Source organism: Rhopalosiphum maidis, chromosome 1, assembly GCF_003676215.2.
Source record: "Rhopalosiphum maidis isolate BTI-1 chromosome 1, ASM367621v3, whole genome shotgun sequence".
Lineage (NCBI taxonomy): Eukaryota > Metazoa > Arthropoda > Insecta > Hemiptera > Aphididae > Rhopalosiphum > Rhopalosiphum maidis.
This window is the reverse complement of record NC_040877.1, coordinates 24,357,132-24,379,890: the sequence shown is the minus strand read 5'-3', so window position 1 is coordinate 24,379,890 and position 22,759 is coordinate 24,357,132. Positions and strand designations below refer to the sequence as shown.

The 22,759-nt window shown below is 30.2% G+C and overlaps 1 protein-coding gene across 1 annotated transcript; it reads left to right on the top strand.

The window, feature by feature from the left end:
- Window positions 1-9,330: 9,330 nt before the first annotated feature.
- On the top strand, window positions 9,331-12,598 carry LOC113560478. Its single transcript, XM_026966371.1, has 8 exons — window positions 9,331-9,530; window positions 10,077-10,183; window positions 10,585-10,772; window positions 11,350-11,451; window positions 11,519-11,678; window positions 11,924-12,055; window positions 12,117-12,421; window positions 12,485-12,598. Exons 1-8 carry the CDS (start codon window positions 9,331-9,333, stop codon window positions 12,596-12,598), a joined length of 1,308 nt encoding a protein of 435 aa, XP_026822172.1.
- Window positions 12,599-22,759: the final 10,161 nt, after the last annotated feature.

Here is a 22,759-nt window from a genome sequence, read left to right as displayed (position 1 = left end):
AAAATGTTTGTTTTCGATGTTCGGTGGACGTCTTTCAGCGGAAATATTGTTACCCGTCATAACACTCATAACGAGCATTGTTGGTACTTAGGATTAATATAAATTTACTTGTTTATTTATTTATATATTGACGATTTAATCATAGTATTAACTATTATTATAACTTAAGAGTTATAGTGGTATTATAATATATAATATTGTTTAGAGGCGTCCTTCTCGTAGGTGAACAAACAGGGCCGGTCGTGTTAATCTATAGATGTAAATACAACATAATATAATATATGGAATAATAAAGTAGACAATATAATGTATGATGTACATATTTTCATTTTCATTATTTAATGACATAAATTTCCTATTGAAAATTAGATTTCTGTACATTATATTATAATATTGTTATTAAAATACACTAATCGCAAGTTACAACATTTTTATAATTTAATTTTTAGAAAGTTATGATATTTTTCATATTATTTTTACCAACAGTTATAAGTTTGATGGATTAACATCTCAGTGTGGAATATTTAATGATTTTTATAACAATAATATACATAAACGCTATATGTACGATCCGCGATATTAAAACGATGGAATGGGTCACCAATAATATACAACACCGATTATAGGCTTTCACGGTACGAGCTTTAAACACACTTGTCCCCAGTCACCGCCGCGGTGCAGCAGTGATTTTAATAACATTGCAGGTTATACGCGCCTATGACAAAAATCGTCGACCGCGAACAGTACGCACGTGTTACCCGGTACACTGCCTACTACGTGTATATACCAGGTACTCGTATAATATACAATTACGCTTATTTGTAAGGATATATAATATAATAATAAACATCGATCATCAATTATCCGCGGCCGTGTACGGTGTAGAAATCGTTCCGAGCCGTAAATGGAAATCACGTGTTTGTTTCTTCTTTCTTTCTCTCGGCCGGTCCGACCGATAAAAACGTCCGGTGTTTTCACGCGCGATTTATACGAACCCGCGGAGCGAGAGGCAGCAGATATAGGATTTAATTCCTCCGGCGAGATTTATTACCGCGTTCGATTTGCGCGCACATATTATACACGCACTGACACTCGCACGCACGCACCAATAAGACACGCATACACACACATGCGCCGAACGGTCGAAGAAGATGCTGCAATATTGTCAAGCACGCGACGACGATGCCGGTCGTGTAATAGCTGGTATAATAGTAATCCAATGTGTTATTTTCCGTTAACGCCCCGAGTTACAAACACACACAGTCCGTGTCAGGAGGAACCACCCGCCTTCGGCCCGCCGCGGTTAAATGATTTATCATTACGAGCTTTTCGGCCACGATACCACTAAGTTATCTCCCGATCGACGCACGTTCACGACCTCTAAAACGTGATATATTATGATAAAATATATTAAACAAATGACACATACACGAACAGCGTGGCGCGTTTTCAATGCGTTGTAAACATGACGTCGATAACTATTGATAAAAACAGCTGCAATGGAATTAATCATCAATACTACACACACACACACACACACACACACACACACACACACACACACACACACACACACACAAAACCCACGTAAAAATTATTGTGAATGAACTGGCTTTCGGGCCGTACACTCATGTTATTTTAAACGTGAGGTATAGTGCATACTGTACCAACATTATCTCATCTGTCACATTCTCGTTGTAGCGCGTCAAACTAGAACAGGAGTGAAAATAGCGTAAATGTTCTATACGGATTTATCTCGTGGAGCTTATCGTTTCTTACCGTGGTCTTTTGCAACTTGTAGAGGATAGTGTTACAGGGTCAGCTAACACCGATTTTTAACTTTTTTATATCAGTGAATTCATAAATTCAATCTGCTGCAAACTTTCGTCAGTGATAAACCGGTGACTGATAATAGTTATTCCGGTAACAATAGTTCATACGTCGTTCTAGTTCAGATTTTTCACTATTATAATGTATTAACCAGTTGTAACTTAATAATTTTGAATGTTGTTAGGAGTATAAAATGTGTTGAAATTGACCAGTATAAATAAAATATAATATATTAGATCAAAAGTGGTAAAGACCATTTTTTTCAACCACTATAAACATTATAAATTTATGTAACTAGGTTAATTCAAAAACTTATTAAAGTCATATATGATATTATAAATACATAGTTTGCTCCACGGTAGTTGTTATTGTTTTATTTGCCAACTTTCTGAAACTTCTCGAGATCGCGAGTGTCTTCAAAAATGTTAATAATCTTATTCAAGAACATCGTGGACTACTAAGGCATACAAGTTTACAAGTTAAAAGTTAAAACGCATATAATTATTAATAGCGATTTTTCATTATATCATAGTCTCTATCAGACATGAAATAGGTTGGTATTTGGGCTATTATATAAATGTATAGTAGATACTATATTCTAAAACGATTTAAAGGGCGTTGAAGACAATGAGGTCGGAATCTCGATAAGGCGTAATATATAATTATGATTTATGATTTATGTTTATATGTCCTTAGTTTCGGTGGAGATCACATCATCGCATCGTTCAATAAATAAAATTGGATACAGACTTCCAAACAAAACACGTACAACATAGTATACTTTATAATATCGTAACAGTAATTAACGTTTCGTAAAAAAATCAAGTATTGTGTGAAAATAAGTGCAAATGATATACGAATTCCTTCACAATATAATATTATTAACCTAACCTTACCTCGTGATAGAACAAAACTCGCAATTTTTTACAACTCGTTAGAAACACGCGTGAAAGCTAATCGTTGATTATACGTATGGCGTTAAACTAAGTCGTTTGAATTTATATACACATTATGCTAAACGATTACAAATCAAACGCTGCATAATAAGCAATAACGAATAATAATATTAAGTAGAAAAAAATTAAGTTCAAATGCATTAAATTTTTATTACGATTGAAAAACGTGCAGTCCGCTTAATCGTGGGTATATGCGTGCGTGTAGGCTGGTAGGTGTATACATATATTATACAGTATAATATGGCGCGATAGAAATGCGCCTCGAGGATAAATGCAGATATATATTACGTATAAACTGTCATAGTTAATCGATATTATACATGAAAAAAAAATATATTTATTATTATACAATTGTCGTGTTAATATTACGATTTGAATAATGCGTGCTATCGCACTTTATAATAATATTTATCTCGTTTAATAGGGTTTTTAATCGAAATAACTCGCAGGTAATATGCAGTGCGCACGTTCGGACATTCGAGACGATGGTTTGACTTCGGTGAGGGCATACAAATAATAATATCCGAATCGCCCAACGGCGTCGTTATCGTTTTATGTATTTAAATTAATATGGAAACTATTTTATTGCTAATTTAAAATTGTATGAATTGTGGACCAACAGCAGTGAATAAAATGTCCACTGCGCCACCTCTTTACATTAATAAGATATATCTTTGGCAAACAACCCGCGGCTGATAATAGTAAGTATTATAGCATTATAACGACGCGATAAAATTTAATATTTGTATTATATTATTATCGTATATTTATGGTAAGAATGCTCATGTTTTCGAATAAACGGTTCGCATGTTTTCGCGCCACTCTGTGCGGTCCGATAAAAATTATAACAGGTAGTACGCGTATCTACTTATTGCTATTTCTTCGGACGACGAACGTGTGACCAGAGATGATAGTATCGTAATGTAAAAAATGTATTATGTATAGGTACGCGCGCAGCGGTCTCGGTGGCCGCGGCGCGTCGATCTGTGCCGATTGCGCTGCGGCAGTGTAATATCATTACACGCGCGTATCTTCAACGTCACGCGACAAGTCATATACACACACACACACACACACACATATCATATTTTATACACGTTCTCTCGCTCGCAAGTCTGTATACCGAGCCGCGACGACCGCGTACCACCGTGGGCATAATATATAATATATAATACATAATATACATAAATTATACGCGTGTACGCCGAGAGCTTCAATCATGTTTGGGTATATAGGTATATTTATGTATACAAGACGGTCAGAATATCTTCGCATTCGACTTGCAGACGCACGACAAACGTGCTATTTTATTGCGTATATTTATCTATATAACGTATATAACACACACACACGTCCGTGTGTGTGTGTGTGTGTGTGTATACGCATTTCCCTTCGACGCGCTGCGATTTGTTGTATAATATTATTGATATTATTATTATATTGTGTACGGCAACTACATTATCTATATACGCTGCGTCCTATATATATATATGATATTTTATCCGTATGCATTTACAAGACGCTGCAGACCGTTTTCGATTTGAGAGCAACGCGCGTTTCGTCCGACGCGTCTGTCCACACAGCGGTTGTAGTTGTACGTGTATTTACTATTCGTGTTTATGAAACTATCGCCGTATATCTGTATTTTCTCTTCCGGCGATTTTAACGCCTCGCCGTCGTCTGAACCGGGACGGCGTGGCGCTCTCGAAATACCTCTGCATAAGACCTAATAAATGATATTATAATATGTCCAAAATACCACTATTTCTGATCCTCCTACAGTGATAATCACCCGCGTGTAATAATCAAAATTCGATTTCGAGACTGGTATTTAAATTTAACAAAAACAATCTATACTTTAAAATCTTGGTTTATATTTGAGAGATGACCGAATATGCGTATGCTATTTTATTGTTCGTTTCTAGTATTGTTAAACTATTATGAAAATCACAATATCGATGTGCCGAACATAAAATAATATGTCTTTGTAGTCTTTTTACGCTTTATTATATCATATTATAATTGTAAACACTAAAATATACAAATAAGTATAATACAAGACATGATATATTATTATTTTTGTACTACATTCTATAGATTTCTAGATAAAATGAGTTTAAAACAAACATATTACTTAAATTTTGTCAATTTAAGATGAAACTATACAGAAAACATGGTAGCAGCTACTAATATAGCATAATATATTAATATGGTTTCCTTTAACATTGGATCGTTCTTTGGGTATATAGCTTTTTACGTGTTTTTCTACACATATAGCATTTAATAGTCGTACGTCTATGTCTAAACAAGCATTATATAGGTAGATACGCCGACGTTCAGACTCCATCGCCGTCATCGACGTTAACGAGTAGTCTGACAACGATCACGTATATGTTCTATGTATATATATATATAATATTATACGCGCACAGTATACACTGTGCATGGTAAACATGGTAAAACGGGTCTAAGTACTTTACAGGCGTGTTTTTCTTTTTTCTTTCTTTTTTTTAATCACCTGTAGCATAGGTTCCCGTCACTTTATCCAGATAGTCTTTAATACAAGTCGACGTTAGCCATTTCGTTTGAAACACAAACGATATTCAAGTTGCACATATATATTACATGTATGTATAGAACATATTATTATATATAAAACAGGCGCGTTAGATCTGACACGAAAATCTAACGTGTGTGTTCGATCTGCGACGATAAACCTGTAAACACACACGATAATGTTATTCTGTGAGTATATATATACAAATGTGAACGTGTGCCCACCTGTAAGTACTGCAGTCTTCAACTAAGTACCTGTAAAAGTTTAATATTATAATGTCTGTAATAGGTATACTATAACTACACATTACTTTTAGTAAGAGGTTATTGTGATTTTCGAATTTTCACACAATACGCTCAGGACGTCCGGATGATTTCACTTAATCTGATGCTATCGCCGGGGTGTCTAGACATTTTGGTTTTGTCTCGGTACAGATCAACCAACACTTAAACTTTTGCCGCATTCACCAACTCCGTACTATAAACATTTCGTACCGAGCTCGTTTCGTCCGCCTAGCATTCCTTTATGTTTATTTTTGAAAGTTTTGTCGTGGCCAACCGTCACGAACACACAACGTGTATGCATATGGAAATTTTCCTAAAACGGTTATTATATCTTTCCAATGTTTAGAACAAATATCGTGGTCGTCTTATACGACCGAGCGTTATTATCCATAATCAGAAACGGCGGTAATCGAAACGCTACTTGACTAAAGCCATCTTTATACGGTTTGCGCGGTGCAACGATTGATTTGTAAAGCCGATTTCCCAGATTTATTTTGTACCATTTTCCCTCTATACACACACGAATTCTACACCTATTTCCTATAATACAAGTCTATAAAATATGGTTGTACTTGTGTATGATAGTGCTCAAACCAGTTAATAAAAAACATATTCATTCTAATAATCTGTATATATATATATATACTGCAGTTGATGTGTGCGTATTACCTATAATATTATTTTAATGTTCTCCACCCACAGCCGAGATATTGAGATAATCTTATGGATGGTGCGTGCGCCGCTGGTCGGCGTATAATATCTTCGCGGGCGCGCGCGTGTTCGTGTATAGGCGGGAAACGTGTAGAAGACGACTTATACATGACTACATAAGTAGTGTGTGCTGTCGTACTTATATACATTATAATACGCATGCTGCTGCAGTGTACCGTTTTGGACGGTCGACGGATACGCGTGATGTGTTTTTCAACGCTGGTTGAAGGAATTCTCTCTACTTTTGCCCCGTCCGTCGCAAGCGTTTACAATATAATATTGTGTTTAAACTTCGTTACGACTACATAAATACGTAAAGCGTATACGCGTACAATATTTATATATATATATATTGGTACACGAGTATGTATTGTATACTACGCTCACTGCACGGCGGACGAGGAATGCGATCGACCGTTCGACACTATGACGGCCGTTGCAGGCTGCGGTCGATGCGTACACACATTTATATAATATAATGTATATATAAATATATAGTATTATAGTTGCCGATCGTTATTGTGGCACGGGAAACGTGTTCGATTGGTATTTTTCACTTGGCCGGTTGTGGTGATTAAAAAAGTCAAAACCCATTAACTTCGCGCGCGCGCGTGCCACGGACACAAGTATATAATATGCGCTTCTTATAATATTACCTATACCTAATAATATAAATACGAAAATAATCCATTTTGAATCTATAAATATGATGATATATTTGATGAGAATTTTCGGCAACTGATAATAAATTCACTGAAATAAAAAATAATAAAAACAAAAATTAAAAATGTTCACGATTTTTATCTCTGCCAATTATATTTTGATTTTGAACAATAGAACAACAAATAATATTGAAAATCACCCAACGTTAATTTATATATGATTTTAATTATAAATACACAAAATACTTACAAATTACATTCTACGAGTAGGTATTTATATACTTTTTAAAAATTGTAACTCATGAGTTCAAAATTATACAATTGATTGTAACATAGGTATAACTAATACCTATACATAATAGACATTCAAATTAAAAATATCTAGTGTTCGTAAATCAATAAATACATAGTATAAATCCGTTTATTTACCACTGTGTAAGCACGTAATAACACAAAACAAAAATAAAATGTAGGTATGCAACATTACAATAACTAGGTATTTAGAACGTTAAATTAAATAATTTTAAAATTTACAACTGGCACAATTAGTAGTGACATCTAGTTCAATAATAAGATTTTTCTCATAAAGCATTAAAAAAACATTTGATAGAAAACAATATCTAAGTATTTTAATAAACGGTAGTTGGCTGAAATTATAACATTAATGTTTTTAGCGTGAATGTAATATTATTATAATCGCGATTGTATTCTCATAATTTATAAATATTTTTTTACCAACCCCTTCTTCAATATCAATTATAGACCATAGAATTCCGAGTAGCAATTTTAACGTTCAATGTCGATGCCTGATAAGTATAATTTTAAAACAGTTCATATTATACGGTTCTTACACCGAATTGAAAAATCGCCATAGTTTGTTCTAAGTGTTTTGGTTCAATTTTTAACTGGAAATAATTTTACGGTTTAAAGTCGGTTTTTCTGACACAAAATAGTGCCGAGAGCCTGAGAGCGCTAATGCACTTACGAACATTTTTATTCAGAGACCGTGATTGTTAACCATAATAATTTTAAAACGGCTCATACGCGGTTAAAAACCAATCAAAAAAATGTATACGAGTTAAATTTAGGAGTTTTGGTGCATTTTGTATCCGAAAATACATGCACCTAAATTATTTACGAGTTTGAGGTCTATGTTATTAATTTCTAAACACACCGAATAATGCATGTCAAGTGTGTAAAACTAAGTGTGTGAGTTTTTCTAAACATTTCTTTGCTTTTTGTGATCGCACGTGTCCTCTAGCTCTACTAAAATATAATTCATCGCCTCGTTTGTGTTTTGATGCTGTCGAAAAACGTCATTAAATTTCTTACGGGACATCATGTATTGCTGTATGTCATTTTCTTGCATATTATACCAGTATTATTAATTTAATAGTAGCCAGTATATGGGAATATATAAATTTTGCCGGTCAATATTTGGATTTAATACATATTTTTGTAATGTTATATGTCAATATTTTCAATCGCACCGAAAAATATCAGGTAAGATTTCTAAAAAAATATATTTCTGTTATATTTTTTAGAATTTACAGAGTTACAGATAAGCTGAGTTGGTCATTCGGTAAATTAGTGAATTATGAATCTGTATGGTAACTTTAGATTTTGATAGCTAAGAATCTGTTTTTACGTGTTGGATTACATAGTTTTATTTATTTTTTAGTTATTAAAAATTGACACTCAAAACATTTCAATGACATTTAGTAACAAGTTTCAACTGTCATACAACTTGATAATTTTTGTAACGTATTGACTCCGATATCAAACTATCAACGAATTAAAAATTATTAAAATTTAATCATCAGATATTTTTAAAATAATATAGGTTAACATAATGGTTTTTAATGGCACAATTGATGTATATTATACAGGTAGTGTCCCTAATTCGGTGCAATTGACGAACATAAGGTAGCCAGTTCGATTAAAATAAATAATAGATGATGCTTGGCTATAGAATATAAGATTCTTAGTAAGTCATCTTCACAGAAATTGGAAATTTTATTTTTTATGAAAAATAGCTTTGTACAGTAAATTTGTTCATGAATCTCTCACGATAATTACAAGCGTAATATATTAATATTATAATATTCTGACCTAACACTTTACAGTTAAAATTATACTTGGCTGAATGGTCGGTTGTTGGTTTCTAATTATTATTATGTAAATCGTGTGTCCATGACGACAACCACCAACATTATTTATGATTTAAATTTTTGTGAAATTATTGTCATTCCATGTTCATCGAGCCAACTCGTTACTAGTATTGAGATCGCAAACCAGTCTATATACGTTTTAGTGGATCCATACGCATAATGAATCGTAATTATCCAAAATTAATAAACGACTCTCCGAAATGGAGACCTACGACGTCTGTCAATAACATCTCGGAACACCCGAATTATACGTCGCGCACGGGAAAGATGGTCGAAGTGTTATATGAGCGCAACTACTGTAATAAGCCCACAGATAAACCAATAACTCTGGTGTGCACATACTTTGCGACTGATAAAAAGTAAATATTATTAACAAGAATTAAGAAACCGTCTTTAATACTTTATACAACACGAGTGTCGCTTGTTTCCGCCGAAAATGAACTTTCCGTTTTCCACCAATACCCTTTCCTACCAAATTAGAAAAAACGTCTTTCCCTTTTCCGCCAATTATAAATAATATAATTTTAAAGTTTGGGTACTTTCACGTTAAGGTTCAATAATATTATATTTTTTAGTTACTATAATATATAGGTACATCAGGTACGTGTAGTTAACTAAACCAGTGGCGTAAATATATATATATTGTGTATAATAGGAAGTGGGGAATTTTTTCAAACTCAAATATAAGTATAAGATAAACGTTTATATTGGACATTTTTGTTCTTCTGTTGATATAATCATTAAATTCTTACAAATTATTATCAGCTAGATAGAAATTATTTTAATGGTAATTAATTTAAAGTTAATAGGTTTGAACTGGAATGGTCATTTACCCTATTTCCCTAGAAATACAAAATTGATTTACATCCATTTTGAAGTTTTAAATTTTACATCTATTTTTATAGGCATTATAGACGTCCGAATACAAACAAATCATTCGTTGAAAATAAAATCTCTAGTGATTACTTCTATTCGGATAAAAATTTATGTACTACAGCTATTGAAAATGAATGTTATCGATATGATTTTTTTACGTGAGTAATATTTATTTCTTTTAAAAATTAATTGTATCTGATTATTCAATCTAACAATATTAACATTGAAAACATGCTAAAATGATTAAAAAATTAATATAAAAATTTTTTTTTCTAAATAATATAATATCTATTATAAAATATAATATCTAATATCTTTTATCATAAATAAATTATGTTAAACATTGTCACATTAGTGTAACCATAGAATAAGATAATTGTTTACTTGTTACAAAAAAGTATGCTATGGATTAAAATTAAATAAATTCATTGAATATACTAGGTATATAATTATTTATTTTGTACTATTATGGAAGAAAAGTAAAAAATACGATTTGAAATTTTCAACAACATTCTTAAATAAATCAATGTATATTAGTTTGTTTTTTTTACAGGGAATTAGACGACTGCTCAAAAAATATTGTTTGGGTTCTTGAAGATCTAGGTTTTGTGTCTAAATTTAATAAAATGTATACAGTTTATCCATCAGAGATAACATTTTTTGATGCCAATAAACAGTTTAATACCGGATATGGTTTAAATACTTATAATTCGCCAAATCCAGAAGTAAATATATATTTTCTTATTTAATAAAATATTTAAGTGACTAGTTTAAGATAACATAACAATTTTCAAATTAATTGTAAATAAAATACTTAGATTAGTGATAGAAGAATTATGATTGGTTGGTGTTAGGTACATTACTAATCAAAGCAATTTTTTTTATATTATTTATTTATAGAATTAAAGCTTCAAAAGCAAAAAGGTTATTAGCCTGTAATATTTTTATATATACATGTTTTTAGTCTTAAAATTAGGTTCTATATTTAATAATTTTTTTAATTTTAGCAATTTTTATTTGGATGGAAAATAATTAGCTTAGAACAAATTTAATATTTATTTATGCAGTTTGTTTATGTTTTACTAAATTTATAAGTGTATAAAGCTTGCTCAGTGAGACCAGTTATACGCGATATTAAAATACATTTATTTATTTGTAATATTTTGTATCGAATTAATAATGAGACTTAATGTTTAATATATCTCAAATCACAGCACAATAATATCTTATTAACATTATTATCTTTATTTTTAAACTTAAACAGATTTTTAACAGTAATTAACGTTATTTTTTATATTTTAGAATTCAACAGGTAGTCCTGATGAATATAATCAAAACGAAAGATACCAAAAGACAATACCCTATGAAAAATTCCAAGAAAAGCATTACTACAACAAAAATTATGTATACAATATATATTTTAAATCTAATAATAGTAATTAATAATAATAATTTTATATTTTTATCTTAGAATCATTATCAAAAGTCAGTTACTCAAAAGAACAACTTACATCAATTTATTTATACAAAACGACCTAATTATTACCAACAACAACACATTCCTTATAAATACTGGGCAATGAGGTACACGTTATTTTCAAATTTTAATCGCGGCATTATACTGGACGAAGGTAATCAAATTAATATATTATACGTAACATGTTGACTGCACATATAATATTTTCGTGTAATTTATTTCTAAAATAATATATGTGCATTGAGATTATATAGAAATAAGTGGGTAAGAGGTACATGCATTTATATTTATAAATTCTATGACTTTTTTCATCGCTAATATTATAGCACTCATAGGACACTAATTAGTGAGTAAGAAATGTGTTAAATTTTTTTTTTTTGAAATCATTTTATTTTACAGAAAGCTTTTATTCTGTATGTCCAGAGGTATTAAGTAACCATATTGCTAAACGTTGTAAAAATAACATAGTGGTAGATCCTTTTTGTGGAGCAGGTGGTAACATAATACAACTAGCTAAGACGTGCAAAAAAGGTACCTATTATTATTACTATGTAACATAATGCTTAGTTACGTTTTAATAACTCTTGTTTAGTTATAGCAATTGATATAGACCCAGAAAAAATTAGATTAGCGCGTCATAATGCTGAAATATGTGGCGTTGCTGATAACATTGAATTCATAATTGGTGACTTTTTTTTAATATATCCAATGATAAAAGCGGACGTGCTATTTATGTCGCCACCATGGGGAGGACCAGAATACTCGATGAATAAAACATTTAGTTTAGAGTCAATGTGCAAAGATCATTGGGGAGAAGGTTTTACTATTTTCGATCTTGCTAAAAGAATTGCACCTAATATTGCGTTTCATTTACCGAAAAATACAAACTTATTAGAAGTAAAAATAAACGGTTATGGTTTGTTTTAAGTATTCACTAAACTTTATATTATAATATTTCAGTTATTGTGGTTAGCGAGATCTTTTGGAAAAGTAGAAATACAGCAAAATATCATTAACGGAAAGTTAAATTCTCTAACGGCCTTTTATGGAAGCTTTAATGAAATTAGTAATTGAAAGTTGTTAACATTGTTTGTATATATATTTTTTTTTTGTTTATGGCTTATATTTGTTAATTAATTATGTTTATTTATTAAAATAAAAATTATTTAAAAAGTATCTAAGATGTTTCAACTTTGGAATTGTATTCATGTAATAGTAGAATACCAGAAATGAAATATAATATCATACATGCATTATTTTATTGATAGGGAACAGATTTTAATGCAAATTGCATTTTTTTTCTGGAAATGTCTGAAAAATTGCTTTCCAAGCACAAAGTTAATTTCATTCATCAAGAAATTAAAAAAATGTAACTTTTATTTTGCATTTTTGACATTTTTAGTGCATTTTTTTATGTTTTTAGTCATTTTTATACGGGAATGGATAAAATTTGATAAAAATTAAGCACCTAATATTATACAACATAAGGTAAAAGTATAACGATTATATTTATCTTCAAAGTAAAAATAAGATAGAACTAGAAAATGATGAAAATGATACGAATAATTAATATCTAGGCATAACAATTTATATAATTAAATACCTTTTTTTTAATATTAAAAATAATTTTAAAAGTATTTTTTAGGGATTTAAAAAAAAAATTCTGCTATAAATGGATTTTTTAAGGTATTTTTCTTCTTTTTTTTTTGACCATTCACCTAAATCCGTTCCCTACTTATTAATATTACAATTCAGTCAACATCATTTAAAATACATGTTTTTGTTACAATATATTAATGCCGAAAAGTATAAAAAAAATATTAAATATTATTAATTCTCTAAAACGTATTATAAGTAACCAATCACTAAAAAAAAAAAAAAAATGATATAAATTATATTTTAGGGAACATTAGCACATTATCGATTCATTAAAATATGTTTAACGATTGCTGATGCAATGCACCTGCATAAGTACAATTAATATTAAATGGGTTGAAAAAATCAGGCTTGTCGTTATCTCATACATACCCCTTTTCCTGGTTCAACCAATAATCAATGACCCCTGAAGTGCTACACCGAGGTCATCGCTGTTCCAGAATCCAATACCTGATCTCATACCTCTCCCGGTAAACCATAAAAACGGTACCACGAAGGTTTTCGATAACGACGGTTACAGAAACCGCAGTTAAATCACGCGTGGTATTGGTATATTTATATCTTATATGTATATACTATATACTATATGTGCCGAATGTAAGAGATCATGCAGTGTGCACGTTATTAATAATGCGAAAACGCATGGGTTAGCACACCGCAGTACGTCGGCTCGGATTATCGACAGCCCATATTGTCGACGGAAAAAGGACGTAGTACACGACGATGATGGCGATGATAACAATAATAATACAACAACTAATAACAATCGTACCCGAGTGCGTATGATAGGTCGATCGGCACAGGCGCACACGCGCGCTCGTCAATAGCGATTATAAAAATAACAATACAACCATACGTCGACGACAATGCATCGCCACCGACGGGTTCGGTATACGGACCTGCTACTCGGTATTCGGTAGCGTCTGTCGTGCCTCCGAGAGTGGTGCCCCGTCGCTGTCGGACGCACGTCGCGTCAAGTCGGCTACGCGTCCGTCATAGTACAATATCATATGCATTATTCGACCACCTCCCGCGGCGACTGTACGACCGACAACTGACCGGCCGACCACACACGCGCGTACGCACCCGACGACTTTTCGTGTAGACACTGCTCGTATTGCGGGCACGTCTAACAGTATAATACGTATTTTACAATGTCCGCAGTTACTTTTTATTATTATTAACCGCACCGGACTCCGTACACGTCCAACGGGCGTAGTGCGTGTGTTTTTGCCCGCGTTTACGGGGGCTGTGCGACGTTAACTCTTTCAACGATATAACGTATTATTTCTATTTATCGTAATATAATACGCAGTACTAGTGGCTGTTCGGCGCGCGCGCGCGTGTGTATAATAATATGTCTCGACTTGCCCGAGACTACCTGCGTTACACCCTCCTCCACCGCTGCCGCGACGACGACGGCTGTGTCAATCAAATTGACAGTTCTCTCTTCTCTGTCCCCGCCGTCATCGGGCTGTTATTGTTGTTGTTGGGCACACACACTCGGTGCAGCTCCCTCCCTCCCACCACGTCGGCGTTCAATATATTTATAATATTATATGACGTACTGCAGTGCATAATAATAATAATGTACGTAGTTTATCTAGAAAAAAAAGACCGCGACGGGGCGACGAAAGAATAAAAATACACTACAACGACAAATAAAACCACACCTGTCCAAATACGCACACACCACGTTTAATATTGTAAGTGTATACATGACGTTATAACGGGGGCTTGGCGGCAGTGCGCTCTCTGCCACGCGGGGGAGGGTCTCTCCGAATTCCTACGTTATACCGAAATCAAACATCACAGAGTGTGTACCTACGCCAGACATCGTCGTTTTCGCCGACTACTCGCTGTATAATAATATTGGTGTATTATTATTATTATTATTATTATTTAATGTACACCGCACACACTGCGCGCGGCGGCGGCGTGTGTATGCGTAGTAGGTGCGCACTTAGCTCTGTTCTGCACATAAACACGAGTTGTGTGCTACCGCTGCAGTGTGTACATATTATTTTATTATGCCTACAACTACCTCTATACAAGGCACCCGTATTCGTTAAATTGGGACGAGTATGATGTGTTTGTCTCTAGACGAGGGGGTCGAAGAACACGGTGATAAACGAAACGGGGCGGGCTGCGTTTTAAAAATGACGATCGCTCTGCGGACGTATCCTTCGCGCGTTTGCCGAAGCCGGAAAGACGAGTTATACTTATTATTGAAATATTACATCGAAGGTGGCCAACGTGCAGGTCGTGTCTCGGTTGCACGTACAATAAGTACACTGTATGCTACATATTGTGTACTATTTAGGTTGTGCAGTAAAGCATTTATGTCCATTCGGATTTTTGAATTATAATCGTTTTAATTTATGATACGACCATTAGGTATATACCTACCACATAATATAGTGTAATTAGTTTTTATAAAACGTTAACAATTAAATTAGTTAATATTGTAGTGAGTGTTTTATCGTGTTCGTATACGTGACTATTGCACACGTCGCTATATAATGGCTATAAATTATAATAGATTATTATTATAATTTATGGTGTACCTAGTGGGTAGGACGCAGTGGAACAGATACCAACAATAATTTATATTCATACGTATGCTGTTAAGAAATTTTACCGCCATCGCCAGTGAAACGATGATCAATCGTCAAATAATTATTAAAATATTAGTATATTGCATGTGTTTACAGTTTCTATAAACGTACCTACTCCATCCAAGTATAAGGTCTTAGAAATAACTGATTACCTAAGTGAAAGCTGTAAATCAAATATATTTCTTTCCTCGGGTGTATGAACTATAATATGTTATTTGTTGCTAAATTCAATATTAAATGTTAGAAATTCAGACGCAGATCATAATATATACGAGAATAATACTAATACTATTAATAATGTGTTTGAAGATGTTAATGTATAAGTATGCTGCAATATTTATTATAAACGTTTTTGTCAATCAATACTTTGTAGATTTACCTCAGTATTTAAATCAGTACAGTTACAGTATTATTCTATAATGATACAAATATAGTACATTGATACACGATATGTATGTTTAATGTATACGTATTATAGTTATAGTAATATAGTTTGTATATTAATTCCATAAATTATTATCATTGAATCGTGTTAACATCATCGAATGTTTTCGAAAAAAAAAGAAACGATATCACGAAAAATATTAAGTTATTCAATAATTATCATATACTGTGTGTCATCAGTCATCACAGGGTATTAACATATTATAATCAGTGATAAACGCAGCAAAGTTTAAACGAGTATAGCGATGCCTCTCAGACATCATCATAATAATATTATTATTATTTTTATCTTTTTTTTGAAACCTCACCTAAACAAGTTTTTCTAATAAATATTAAATAATATTAAATATATACAGATGTGTGTTGAGTATCTGAGGGACCTTCAGTATACTCAATATATAACAATTATATACTCAATGCATATTTATTTTAATGTGAATCAATATTTGGTTATTCTATCTTATTAACTTTAACTATGTGCTACCTATGCCTAAGCTAATACAAAATATGAACACTTTAAGTAGATGATAAAAAATAAATTTCATAATTAATTTAGTATTATTAAATGATAGCTTAAATTTTATGATATAGTTTAGTTAGATAAATAAAGACATTTTACGAGCAGAATGGTAATATTAAAATGTTGGTGAAAGATGTTTACAAATGTGGTGTGGTAGCTCGTTTTTAAATCCTTAAGATTTTTAGTATTCGACATTTCGACTATATTTAACCATGCCAAGAATTGCATATGAATCATTACAGAAAACCTGATATTGTCCAGTAATTTGTAGTAATGGGGTATTTCTGTGTTAAATTTATTAGCAGTGACAAATTCCGAGTGTATTTATAATAATTTGAATATATTTTGAGAGAAAAAAATAGTGATTCCAAAAGAGAAGACTTAATTAATTGTCTGTGATGTGTTTCAATATTCTTGTTTACACAGTTTATTTACTTAAAATATCATTTTATATAAAAAATAATTGATCAAAAAATAAATAAAACCAAGGTATGCAAACAAACTACATACGATACTTTACAATTTAAAACATTATATAATAACGTTTAGGAATAACAAAATAAATATTTTACCATGTATTTTTTATTTTTATTATTATTAGGTAAACTAGTAATAGTATTAGCATGAGTTAAAATCGATAAATAATAATATATTCTATTAATATTATTCTGTAAATTGTAATAATTAAATTAATTACTATTTTTATAGGCTTATTCTATTTATGTTTTTATTTTGATAGCCTAATCCAACATTATGACTTATAAATCGATCTTATCTAATAATCCATTTTAATTTATATAATATGTTCTTAATATTAATTTACATTTTTTTAAACTTTATCAGTTATAGTCTCAATACTGAATACCATACATTTTTATCATTAAAAATACCAAACACTTTTCTAATGTTGGTCTTATAACATAATATAAAATCAATAATTCTAACGCAGGAAAAGAAATATTCAGTTTATGAAAATTTAATGTGGATAAATTAAAATATTATGTATTCTGATTCAGACGATTCACTCGATCCAGTACAAATTTACTTTGAAGAACAATATTACTATAAAATAAAGATTAAATTAAAACTATAAATGTGTAAAAAAATATCTAGATAAGTTGTACACCTACATTTTTATTTATACCAATACATAATCTTCCTATCTAAATATATTGATTATTGTGTTTTTATTTTTACTCTATAAACTCAAAAATTGTGAGACAATTTTCAATAAGAATCAATTCATTAAATTCCTTATGAAACCAGAGAGTTTGAAGTTTATCATTAATTTTTTTTAAAGTAATATAAGTTCTTATTATATATGGTAGTTCATATCTCACAGTATCAGTTTAGTTTTTTCTCACAAAAATTGAATATTTTTTTGTTTATTTAAATGGTTTCCATTGGTTGCAAATTATATAGTATAATAATTACTAATTAGTATGTATATATATATATATATATATATATATCATATTATTCAAGGTTAGGTCACAACGTCACTTATGAACAAAATTATAATGATTGATTTTATAATTTCCAATAACAATTTGCTTTTTTGTTTCTGAAAAATTTGATGTAAGCTCATAAATATCAGTACACATCTTGATATTGGATTTATTTCGGCTTTTTAGTATTAATTTAGTCTATCTTCAGTTATTTATGTTTGCATTAAAAATAGATCCAGGCATTAAGAAGTGAAAAATTATCATTGTAATTTGTAATTGTGTTAGTATTATATATTTCAACTGAAGCAAAATGACAAACGATAAAAAGATAGATTAATTTTAACCCAGGCAAAGTCGGTAAATGCAGCTAGTATATATATTTATTTTAGAATATGAAACACGATTATGTGACATAAAAGTAAACGGTAAAAAGTACTTAATACCGAGAATAAATGTCTCCCTCTATGAGCCTTTTGTCAACCTTTTGTATGCCACTGATAATAAAAATATTATAATGTTTGCGTGATAACTATTATTATAATACTAATGTCTATAGAACCTAACTATAAAATGTAGGTAACTAATTCATAAATCACGTTTACTGCAACGTTATTCGTAAATCATTTAAAATAATAGGAATTGTGTGCCACGCCATAAAATATAAATTCTATTTAATATATAAGTTTATTTTAAATAAAAATGAACTATATTTTATACGTATGTGTGCATTTTACGCCATACAAAATAAATACTAATTTAGCGTTGTTTGTATTTCAAATATAAATCTTTTTTACGTATATTTATTAGGCTTTTAAACGATTTATTAGCTAAAAATTATTATCGATATATTATAGTGTAATAAACAAAAGAAACAAATTTCCAAACTTTAAATTATAATGCAATAAATCAATAATAGTTTAGCTTTTACAAACTGCATTTATACGTAGTTTAAACTAAACGTTATGTATTGAATTATAGTTTTATCATTTTATACGCGAATGTCGGTTATGTTAAATGTCTACAGTCATACCAAATATAATGTCACATTCAGAAACTAGTAATGTCACGAATATATTTTTTTGTGTATTTTATATTAAAACATAGGTTCAACAACTTCAAATACGAGTAAATGTTGAAAGTCACTGACATTTTTGACCTAGTTCAATGAATAATTCATCAGTTAGTTTCTTTTATCTTTATGCTGAGGATTTGGTTGTAGCTTAAAATAACAACAATTGTTTCGTTATAGACGACAAAAAAAAGTGTTTTTGTTTAAATTTATAATATTATTTTAATCGTGTTTCTGAAAAAAAAAGTACTAGCGTTCTCGTATGATGAGAACAAAGGCTCAAATATTTTCTCGTATTTTTTACAACGAAACACATTACCTTTAGTTACGCATCTAACTAGTTTACATTGTTTACTATACAGGTAATAAACATTGGAGCATAAAGATACATAGATAATAATATATATACATTAGATATATTATTAAAATAAAATACATTTGTCAAATAATATACCTAAATAATAGTATTTTAATTCGGTAAATATTGTATTACTTTGCCGTTTATACAGTATTTATAGTTATCCATAGGCTATCTATAATTTAAAATTTTAAAATATCACAGTAATTAGTATTATGCAAACTATATAGTATTTTATGATTTTAGAAACACTTTAAGTTTTTTTTTAAATTAGGTTCTAGGCTATCAGTTTCTATATTTGCCAAATCATTGATAATAACTAATAGAAACTGAAACAAAGTATTTCTAAAAACAAATTTCTGAATAACTTATAATCTCCAATTTATTTTAATAAGCAATATTATGACTGAGAAATGTAAAACATGATTATTTAATCAGCAAATCGAATTTTAACAGAAGAGTATTAGGCATTAAAAATGTCCTATTAATATTTTCTACATATGCTCGGTCAAATGTTGTACATAGACCACTACTTCAGTTCAATATAACAAAATACACTATAGTATTATACGCTATACATAAAGGTCGATACTCATCATATTGATTATCATATCATATTATAATGTCACGAGGCTCGTATTTTTCACTACTCAATTACTACACAATTGTTATACGTACTTCGGCTGCGTATAAAGATCGTACATAGATATACGATAAAACTGTTTGCAATTGTTACCAATCACAATGGAAATAACAACTCCAATAGCCACTTAAAACTTTAAAAGTTTATAAAAAAAAAAAATGCTCCTTAAAATGAACCAGGAAAAATACATTTCGCAAACAAAATTACACATTTTTTTTGTATACCTGTATAGTGTATATAGATTTATATATGCAGCTATTTAATTTTTACATTTAAAAAAATCAAGTCATTGGACATTATTTTTTAAAAGTACAAATGTATTGTTTCAGTAAAATAGACTCGTACATTTTTACTAATAATTTTAAGTGACACGAGTTAACTGGAGAAATAATAATGGTAATATATTTTTGTATGGCTTATATAACTTATAAATAATAATACATTCTCGATTATTATTTCAATGATACTATTATATTAGTAAAATATTCAATCGAAAACTTAGAAAAAATAACTTTTAACTTTCTACTTACTGCCTAAATATTGAATTATTTATTCGTAATCAAAATAGAAATGCTCTATGTGTAGATTTTGATATTCTCCAAATACGAGTTTACTATACTTTGATTGTGTTAATGGATTAATAATTTGCTTAACTTAACCAGAGGGTGAAGTAACTAAGTAAGTGTATAAAGTCGTTATTATAATAATAACCATATATTATAATTCAACTGATTTGATATTTTTTTCACGCAATTTCTATAGTTGTTATTTAGTGATAAAAAATATATACCAACTTAACTGAACACTCAGTAAAATAAATAAATGCGTTATTATCGACGGAGGGAATAATATAAAGAAAAAATTATATGCCAATAATTATCATCATTGCCCTTGTTAATTTTTTTTTTTTTTGTATTGTTTTTACTAAATACACTAATAAATCTTAAAAAAATCTTCTGTATATTAAATGTAATAAATCTTATAAACGTCACGTATTAACGTTCCTACGTATATGGTACCTACCTAAATAATAGCGACGGCCGCGGCATCCGTATAAAAACTGACTTTTTTTTTTAATTATTGTCGGTCCATTAAATGCGTCTATATTATTACCTTCTAATAAAGTTTTACAACAACTTAAAATAAAAACGAAAATGTTCAACAACCATTATATTATTATTATTATTATTATTGTACAAATACGTCGTGTTCGATTAATATATCTACCTAATATTATTGACAGACACAATATATCATAATAAATTTAATCGTTAAGGTAGTAAGCATGTATTATATCTTTAAACTATACTACAACAATAAAAACAGCTTGGTGACAACATCTCTAAGATATATATCTTGTACTCATATTCGTATTGCTTATATTTTTCGAAAAAGGATTTTGAGTATTTTTATTTTTATCTTAAAAAGCTACACATCACCACTATAATATTTTATTCCATCATTGTTAGTAAAATAACTCAACTCAAACTTTGGCACGCTAAGTTCTATGCGTATTATTATATGATTATTATAAATACGAAATAATTATAGACATCGTCAACTGGTATAATTATATGTAGACTTAGGTAAACACTTGCGTTCCAAATTTGTTATAACCAGAGCATGTATAGCTTATTGTGTCCTGAAATAATTTAAAACTAAACTATTAGAATCCTTGCGTATTTTCATTTATTGCTAAAGTATCTAAAATGCATTCTACAATTTATAATATTCAAACTAAAGCATTTTTAAAATATATTCTTCAAAAATAATCAATTAAAAACAAATGATGTTTAAAATATATTATACAACTATTACAGATAAAATATACATAGTGGGTATGTGATAAAAAGTTTTATGAAGAAGTAAAATGTTATAAAAATGTCTTAGTACTTTTCATTTAGGTATTATTATAGGTTAAAATATATTCTAAATAATTTTAAGGTAATTCAAATGCTAATTGTAAATGAAATATTTAAGAATATCCGAACAAAGGATAGCGCCTATAATAATGTGTATTAAAATTCATTTTTTTTCTTTTTTGGCCAGTACATTCCATTTAATTTATATTGATAGTCAGATATTTTTTTTACAGATATATTATATATAAATTCATTGTGTAGAAATCGTTGTTATCAAAGACATCCAGTTGTCGGCATTCGTGAGTAAAACAGTTCAACTACATGTCTACGGAGAAGACCAAGATTTAGCATATTACAACATAATATGCGTATAAACATGATGCATTTATTGTATATACCATATACAGTGGCGATGAAATATATGGTCGCGGTGTATACCATATATTAACACAAGGCTTTAAATCTGTATCCGAATATAACCGTGAATAAATCGACGTCGACAGCGATTTGTTTACGTTGCTGGTTTTTATTTCTATTTTACAGATCTGTTCCGACTAATTCTCACACGGACATGGCAAGAATTTCATTAATATCCGCGCACATTTTTATGTTATTAC